Raw genomic sequence first — 9,367 nt, forward strand, 5'->3', positions numbered from 1 at the left:
TAAATTGTTTTAAGATTTTTATTTTAAATCCTATAGTTTCAGGCCAATGTTGTCCTTGTTCTCATCAAAATGTAGCATTTGAAGTACCTATATTAGAGTTTCATGGGATGCTTGGTTAAAATGTAAATCATTGGGCCCCACTCACACCTCATACATCCAACTGTCTGTGGAATAGTGGCTACAAATCTGCATTTAAGAAATGCAGGTGAGGCCAGGCATGGTGGCTTATGCCTGTAATCCCAGCACTTTGGGAGGCCAAGGTGGGCAGATCACGTGGTCAGGAGTTCAAGAGCAGCCTGGCCAATATGGCAAAACCCCTCTCTACTAAAAATATAAAAATTAGCTGGGCGTGGTGGCATGTGCCTGTAGTCCCACCTACTTAGGAGGCTGAGGCAGGAGAATCACTTGAATCCAGAAGGTGGAGGTTGCAGCAAGCTGAGATGGCGCCATTGCCCTCCAGCCTGGGTGACAGTGAGGCTCTGTCTCAAAAAAAAAAAAAAAAAAGCAGGGGATTCTTATTCCAGGTGACTCTTATACACTCCACAGTTTGAGAAGCATTGAAGGATAGTTTTAAGAAGAAATCGGGGGAAAATACATCCATAGAAGGGCTGTTAAGGGTCTGAATGCTGGTACCTGGGCTGCAGAGAGATTTTGGAAGTAGTTTGGAAATAAACATGGACAAGAGTTTGTTATTCATTGAATGTGGATGGTGGCTAGCAAGAAGAAAGGAAATGCCTTTCCTTATTGAAAAAAATATGACTTAGGCTATTGATATGAGACACAGAATATTTTCCTCACACCCAAAACTGTACTCTTCCTATCTTTTGTCCTAGATTAATTCAGATTCTTGCTCAATAAATTTCCCAGTTTTTGCTCTGAAATGAAACATGATAGCCACTTTGGAAATGGGTGCCCAGTTTAGTTCCATAGAAACTCAAAGGCACATCCAGAGTAGTTGGTTGGAATTTGTATTTCTTGAGATGAAGAGGCTGGTATGTAACAGGGTGTATTTGAAATTGTCTTGCCAAATGAGAGTGCTGTGGAGCCTGGCAAGAAGGGCAGTGTAGTTCCATGATGGAGTCTGTTCTGTAGGCAGATTGGCCATGAGAGCTAATAAAAATTTGTTCATGAATTAACATCATTACAGTTTTTTTTATACTGTGAAAAAATATTATTTGGTTGATTGTTTTTATCCTCCCACACTTCTGTTGTTCAAATCCTCCAAATGACATCTTCAGTCTTCACAACTCCACAAGCTAATCTGTTCTAGATAATCCAAAAGTGGGATAAGACTTTCCTCTCCCGTTTTTGAAGGACACACCTTTGAGGATACAGTTTGCCTTGGTTGCTCTGAATAACACAAGAAAATAGCGTAAAATCCTGCTGTGATCTAAGCAAAGCCCCAAGCCGCATACTTGTTGAAAAGAACATAGCTAAGAGAGTCATCAGAACTGAATTCTGCCTCTGGTTAGTTATGTGGCCGTGGCCCAGTATGTGACTGCATATTGATATCGAATGAGACACAAATTTAACCCTCAAGGAGCTTATACTTAAACAGAAAAGGCAGAGTCAGGGGTTGGAGAGGTAGTTTGGCTTCAAGGAGGAAGCACTATTTGAGCAAAAGCTTAAAGAACAGATTAAATTTTCAGGCATAGAAGGAGGTGGAGGGACATAACCAGAAGCCCCAGCTGAGTCATACTGGAAGACAGACAAAAGTTTATATTGGATGGATTGAAGGGTATGTAGGAGAAGATACATACCTGGCAGGGAGACGCCACAATTCCTAAGATTGTTTTCCCAGGGCAAGGCTTATCTATTTCAGGACAGATGTACTGATCCCTGAGATACCTTCAAATATGGGAAACTCTACTGCACAATTTGTGGTAGTGTAGGACTGTGTTCATGCTCTCTTCTGGTAAAAAAAAATTCTTAAAAAATAAAAAGGAAGGGTATATGGGAGAAAATTAGGCAGTACAGGTGAGTAGGGAGAAGATCTTGCAAGGTCTTACAGGTTAGTCTTTGGAGGTTGCATTTCATTCTAGGCAATGCTTAGGAGTAGAAGACCAGGATATGTATTGGGAGACTTTGGAGATTCTATAGGTAAGAAAGGAGCCTGAACTAGAATTGTGGCCTTTAGAACATCCAGGAAGGGAACAGGGCGGGATGCACCTGGAAAGAGGACTCTGTGGGTTCTGGGAGAAGCCATCTCAGTGTCAATGTCCATCGCAATCCTGGTTCTTTTGGTGTGTGGGGGGTATGTTTAGGCTCTGAATTTAGTTTTGGACTTTCTCCACTTACTGGCTGTGTGCCTCACCCTAAAACTCAATTTTTTCTTCTCTACAGTGGGAATAACAAATGTTCTGGTTGTGAAGAGTGCATCTGAAGTGCTTACACAGCGTCTGGCACATGCAGAGAAATTAACTTACAAATGTTATTTTTCTGACTTCTCGCCTCCACTCCACTTACCCTGTCAGGAAAAAATAATTCACAAAGAATATCAAAACAATGATGCACCCTAGGATTATCCAAGTATCTTAGCTGAGTTATCTCACTCTAGTATAGTGGCAGAGTTACAACTAGAGAGTGCTAGAAACCCATGCTTTAAACATCCTGCAGTGCACACCTCAGTCTCGTCAGTAAGGACCTCACTTTCTTCTGAACTGAGGCTTGTGAAAGCTGGCCTGGAAAGCCTGATTCAAGGAGATCAGGCTGTGTCTCTGATTGGAGCAGCCACACTCCACATCTGTAATTTGATTTATTCTATTGCAGATGATGTACTGGGCAGAGGTGAGTGTGGATTGGTGAAAATCTGTTTTTATGACTGGCAAAGCAGTGCAGGGGGGTCTTTCACTGATAAGAAGCATCATCAGTAGGGTTTGTCCCTGATGCCTTTACCACAGCATCTGAACACCTCTCAAGTTTTTCAAGGTCAGCTCCAGTTTCAGTGAGGAGAGTGTGGGCTTTCTATTCCCCAAATATTCTTACTACAGTTAATGTGTAGGTTACTGCCCCAGCCTAACTGCAGGTTTCCAGATGTGAGTTCCATGTAGGCAGAAACTGTCCAGTTCTTGAAATTGAATTACTTCCTTGTGTATGTGTTTTTTTTCCTGCTTAAAGCTCTTTGGGATGCTTCCTCTCAAAAGTCTTTGAAGAATAAGAGGTTAAGCTAAGACAACCTGAATCAATTTTTTTTTGTAAAAATGCGATCGAAATTATCCCCATAATTCAATAAAATAGCTTTTTCCCTTCTTTCTTTTTACTCTGTTGGAAACTATGCAACAGAAACAAAGTAAGAAGTCTCTACCTTAATTTTAAAGATAACTCTTACATAAGGAAGAAAGTCATTATGCCAGGCCAGGGGGAGAGTGGAAAGGGGAAATTTAGAGAATAGAAACAAACTCAAGCATCTTGTAAATTTTGAGTGAATTGTAAACACATAATGAATGAATGAGAAGGGCCAGCCAGGAGTCTGTGAAATGATCCAGTTGGGAAATGCCTAATGCATAAACACAAATCTTGGTGACAGGTAGGTTAGCTATCTGTGAACTTTCTAAAGGTTAAATAAACAATAATAGGATTTTGTCAATGTGCCAAAGTGAGTTTAAACCATGAAAGACATGATGCAAATATGCAAGTACCTTTAATTGGGCATAATAAAAAGTAATGAGGTATGGTTAAAATAATAACATTTAGAACAAGAGAGAAGTTAGGGAGAATTTTTGTCTAAAAAGCCAAAAAGTGATAGTTGATTGGTGATTTTGTTGTTGTCAGGAGATAGAATTTTCTTAATATAATAAATTAGGTACTTTGGCAAGTGAAATGGGTTCTAGGCCAATTGCAAGACCTTAGGATTCCCTGGCAGCTAGAAACCTTGGCACTCCCAAAAGACAGCTTCAGTTAAAATGACAGATGAACACGAGTCTTCAAGTCAAAACTACTGTTGTACCACGTCCGTTGAATGTTTGGTGATTCAAGTCTCTGTTATTCAGGAACTGATTCTGTTTTTCCTCCTGTCAAAACCTTTGGTTGATTTTGACTGTAGTAGCACATCTGGCAGGAATATGACAGAAAAAAATTAAGTTAAAAATATAATTTCTATTCCATTATTTTTTTCTGTAAAAGGCTTTATGGGGAAGAAGGGAAGAAGGTTGACATGAGTAGAGACGATACTTGCCTCTGAATGACCCAGATAGGTTTTCCTTTGACTGCCATTCACCACAGTTGACCTCATTAGGCTCCGAAGTGTGAGAAGAGCTTCATTGCCAAGTTAGTGAAAGAAGCAGATGACTTACTTTTGCTTGAGTGGGTCTGTAGATCTCGGGAGATTAGCCATTTCTCTTAGAGTTTGGTGTATGTATTAAGATACAGCATGTATGTAGGTATATATAATACATATATGTGTGTATACATATATATTTCTGGTTTGTTTAATATCTTTTAACAAATTTTAATGGAATTTTTTGAACATGTACAAAAGAGAAAGAATCCTATGATGAACTCCCATGTATCCATCATCCAGCTTCAACAATGATCAACCCATAGCATATTGTGGTTCATGTTGACACTCATCCACTTCTTTCCTTCCCCATCTCTCCCCATTATTTTGAGACAAATGAGGTCCTGGGATTTCATGAAAATATTATGAATATCTGATTTGTGAGAACAAGATTTCCCAAAGCATGATCCCCAGAAACCTAGTCCTGCAAAACTACTGCAAAAATAAAGTGTTCTAATCTCCAAACGTTTTAGGCAAGTGTTAGATATCATCTCTTTTTTGAAGAATTGTCCCATACGTGAATACATTAATGGTTCTTCACCTAAGAACTAATTTAAAGCAGTATCTTCCAAACTTAATTGAGTCAGGAATTCTTTATTTCCAGGAGAGTCTATTTACATTGTGAGGAAGAAATGTTAAGAGACAGTATTTACCACATTTGCCAGGTACTCACTATGTGTCAGGTTTGCTGTTAAATGCTTTTTATGGGAATTACTTCATTTAATCCTTATAACAATCCTATGAGGTGAGATTGACAGATGAACATATTACCCCATTTTCAGATGAAGAAATTAAAGCTCAGAAATAGAAAATAATTTGGTAAAGGTCACAGCAGGGGCAAGATTTTCTCCCAGGTCTGAATGACCCTTGAACCTGAGTTCCCAACCCTCATGCTATGCAGTTGGAGAAGGGGTATTAACAATATCTGATGACATGAGCATCCTCTGGTGGCTTTAATGTATTCCACTTTTTGATTTGAAAGGCACTGGGAAGTTTATCTAAGACAATAGAGGCGAAAATAATCTAAAAGGTACAAAAGTTGTTTTGTACCTTCTATCATCTAAAAGGTACAAAACAATTTTTTTTCTGTGGAAGTATAAAATATTATTAATCAATAATGTTGTACTCCTATTTTCTTATGCTAACAAGGGAAACAAAAATACAACAGAACATACACGATCAGTCATTAGGCTAAGAACTTTGTTTAGTAATATTTTATATTTCCATAGAAAAATTGTTTTGTGCTTTGTAGATTATTTTCACCTCTATTGGCTTAAACTTCCCAATGCCTTTCAAAAAAAATTAGGTTAAGCATTTTTTTTTTATTCAGCAAATAAGAAACAGAAAAGATATATATCTTGCCAGAGGTTTGAAGTTCATTACAGAGCTGGAATCAGAATGTAGATATTTATGTCCAGGGCAATTTTTTTTGGCTGCACTGTGAATATTGCATTGACAAATAGAATATTCCCCCAACTCCTGGCTTGTTCTGGTTGGTGTAAACTGGGGAACCAAAGAACTGGGAGGGAAGGGAGACTGCCTTAATCCAGAGTTACTTGATAGTGGAGAGTCCATTAGTGTTAATACTGTTTTCAGGATTTTTCAGAGGCAAGGTCTAGTGCTTCTCTTAGCATTTATATCATGTTTTGCGTATTTTCAGGTAGGAAAGGAAAATCTAAAGATTTAGTTTTCTTAGGACAAACTGTGAACTACCATCATAGTCCATTGCTTCTTTACACGTGAAAAACCCTGCCAGTGCTCATTGTGATATGCAGTCATCCCCAGGCTGTTTTGGAAGCTCCAGTTCATGGCCCAACAGTGATGGGAGGGGCTCTGTGGAACCACTCAGGGATTCCTCAGTGGAGGTATCCATGATATAGCTGGGAAGAGGACCAAATGGTGAGGTGGAAGAGTGGCTATTTACCATCTATCTCATGTTCCTTGTCAAGGTCAATGTATTATTTTCTAGATGACATGTTTGGTATATTATTCCCTGAGTAAAAAAAATATGCAAAAATTAAAATACAGATGCAATTATTTTCAAAGATATTATGGGAAGAAGGATAGTTGTGTAATAGCTACAGAGAATTAAGCACCAGCATTATTAGAGCATTAGGAAGGCAAACTAAACACCTCTGATTAACTGGGCATTTATTCTGGCTGAGACAAACTTGCATGGAGATAGGGAACATTTGGACGTACAGCTGCAAATAATGAGTGTTATCACTTCGTTAAAGTAGGTCAAAGTAAGCAAATGTGATAGATTTTTTTCCACATGCTATAATTACCAAAGGCAATTCAGTAGATTTTAGACCTGGACCATAAAATTATATAATAAGCAGTCATTCATTGTAGGTGATTAAAAATAAATGTCTCCAGACAGATTAAAAGAGGAGAGACACAGAGTAAAGCACCATGATCTCACTGTTTATTATATCCACTCTCGTAATTAAGGAAGGTGTAAATTTAAAACGTATTATTAAATACGTGGAGGCACCATGATATAGCAAAAAGAGAGCTGGTCCTGGAATCAGACCACCAGGGTTAAGGAATCACTCTTTATACCTTTGACAACATGGCCTCAGGAAAACAATTTGATCTCTTTGAGCCTTGGTTTGCTTATTTGAAAATGGAAATTAACAATAAATTCTTAAAATATTTTCTAGTGGTCAAATAATATATGAATCTTCAAAGTTCTAGGCAAATGACTATTAATGATAATGGTTAAAAAAATACAAGCTATAAAGCCAGAGCAGAAAGGCAGCACCAAATAACAACAGAGCCTCTGCAGGAGTTGACATATCTAGGTGTGCAAGCATAAGACCTGCTCTTCTGAAACAGTCTTACTGATGAGAGGAAGATCAACCAATCCTGGAGCAGTGAGCCAGGGCAAAACAAAAGAGTCAATCGCAACCTAAGTATCAACCTAAGAGATGTACTAAGTATTGACTTTGGGATCCATGACACTAGGAAGAAGGAAAGGTGAATTTTTTTTTTCTTCATCTGGCCACCTGATTCCTTGTTCCGAGTATGCATATTAGTAGTCAGTGGTCATTATGATATAGGAGTTAAATTTTTTATTTCTGGATGGTTTAATTAGGTTGAGATAATCCAGAGTGAAAAATGCTCATTCTGTGCTTCCAGGGAACTCCTGCTAACACCAAAATTTGAAATCAGTTAATGTCCAAAGCACTGATGTGCCATAGGAAGGTCAGTCAGCCTATCCATGTTTCATTCCTGGAGGTGTTGAGACTCAAAGAGCCCCCTGCCATCAAAGACATCCCAGGTAGCACAGAAAGTAAGTAATAGAGCTGCAGTAGACTTCATGGTTCAGAGCTTTTCCACCTGCTTTATCTACTGGAGGTTAATTGGATGTTTTGCAGAATACCCCAAGCATGGTTGTTACTCCACACAAATAATATCATTAAGGAAAAAGGAGGCTTTAGAGTATAGCATGGGTAGGAAGAAGTGTCTGGAATTTGCTTATTTGAGGGTAACTCTCCAAGGGATTTGTGGAGATCTGGTAAAAGTCAGTAATTACTTGCTCAATAGGAAGATATGGTATATATTATTTCCAAAGTGAAAAAGATGCCTGACTGCAAGTCTCAGGGTCACATGAAGTTAGCAGTGAAAGAATGCAGCATATAATTTGTGGGAGAGGTGGAGAGGATAAATCAGTGAAAGGTGAGTTAAGTTAGGGTGGAAAGGAAGGGGTGGGAAGTCTTTCTGGCTTTAGAATAGGCTCTGGCAGTTCTGTTGTCAGTAATTGTCACCATACTATTCAGGAAAAATTTGACAATCTCCATTGCTAAATCCCCAAAAGTAACAGTTTAATTTATTTTTCAGAACAAGCCTCATATAGATTGCAAATATTTTGAGTGGCAAGTTGATTTATTGGGGGAAAATTTTTCCCCACATAATTAAGTTTGCCTCTTATGTTATAATGTCAAAATGAGAGAAAATGTAGACATATTTTAGTTCACCCTAAAGAGACTAGAGGTACTACAAAAATACTAAGAAGACTTCTAAAAAGTTCTTATTTGATTTTTGCAAATTAAAATAGTGACACAATCTAATGGAAACAACTAGAACAATATTGCACAAAGACATATAAAGGCAAACATAATCAATGACTTTCCCTCCAATATAATATTAGTGTTCACAGCATGACATGAGTCTTTCCATATAACTCCTTATTCACACATATGAAAAAAAATTTAAACAGGCAAACGCTTAGATAAAACCAGAGGATCTCAAAGTGCTTGAAATTTTTCAGCAGAATCAGAGAAAACCAAAACTATTCTCTTTGGCTTCAATCTTAATATAGAAAAATCTAGGCTAAAGCATTGGGGCTAGAGTGAGGTGGAGGTCAAAAAAGAGCACCAGGAGAAGTATACCTGAAACATTTATTTCTAGAAAATTAGTCCCATGCAAAATACTAGATGCTAGGCCATGGGACTTCTTCTCTCAACCTTCCTCCTTCATTTTGCTTATAGAGAGAGGTACATGGTGACATGTCAAACAGCGACTCATGTATCCTTAGGAAAGCTCTAATCATCAAAGTGTATTCAATATACATCTTGGTGAGCATGTGGTTGTATGGTGCAAAGGTTAGGAAATCAAGCTAAAGAGCTATGGCCCTAACTTCCAGGGCATAGAAAGAGAAATCAAGGACCCAGAGGCAGATGAACAAGGAAAATAAGTAGCAGAATGAACCAGGGACTTAATATATTTGCAATGTGTCTGGTTTGTATTCTGTGGAACGATGAGGGAGGAACCTCTGGAGCATGTGCACATTTGGACAAGATGAGCCTAGAGAGGAATAGCTGTCTCACTTCCAGACATGCTGCTACCTCTGCCTAGTGAATATAACACAGGGAAGGGCTGAAATGAAAGATAATTTTCACATGCGGAGATGAAATTGCAGTCTAAATCCACTGAGGTAAAATCCCACTATGCCCAGGGTTACTTATTTAAAAAATATTTTTGGGGTTTTGACAGGTAGTGTGCTATCCAAAGTATAAAATAACAAATACCATTATAGCTATATTGTATATTTGACCACTCCATGGAAGAATTTGGGTAAAAAAC

The 9,367-nt window shown here is 38.3% G+C and overlaps 1 protein-coding gene and 1 non-coding gene across 2 annotated transcripts in view; both read left to right on the forward strand.

The window, feature by feature from the left end:
• The window catches only part of OPN5 (opsin 5), a 44,421-nt gene extending 41,178 nt beyond the window's left edge, over nt 1-3,243 (forward strand). The window contains exon 9 of the mRNA XM_054493058.2: nt 2,344-3,243. Coding sequence (XP_054349033.1) covers nt 2,344-2,383 — 40 coding nt within the window. The 3' untranslated portion in view covers nt 2,384-3,243. The remainder of the gene's footprint in view (nt 1-2,343) is intronic.
• On the forward strand, nt 1,753-1,915 carry LOC129039826 (U1 spliceosomal RNA). Its single transcript, XR_008503513.1, has one exon. It is a non-coding gene; the product is annotated as a U1 spliceosomal RNA (small nuclear RNA).
• Nucleotides 3,244-9,367: the final 6,124 nt, after the last annotated feature.

This window comes from Pongo pygmaeus, chromosome 5 (assembly GCF_028885625.2).
Source record: "Pongo pygmaeus isolate AG05252 chromosome 5, NHGRI_mPonPyg2-v2.0_pri, whole genome shotgun sequence".
Classification (NCBI taxonomy): Eukaryota; Metazoa; Chordata; class Mammalia; order Primates; family Hominidae; genus Pongo; species Pongo pygmaeus.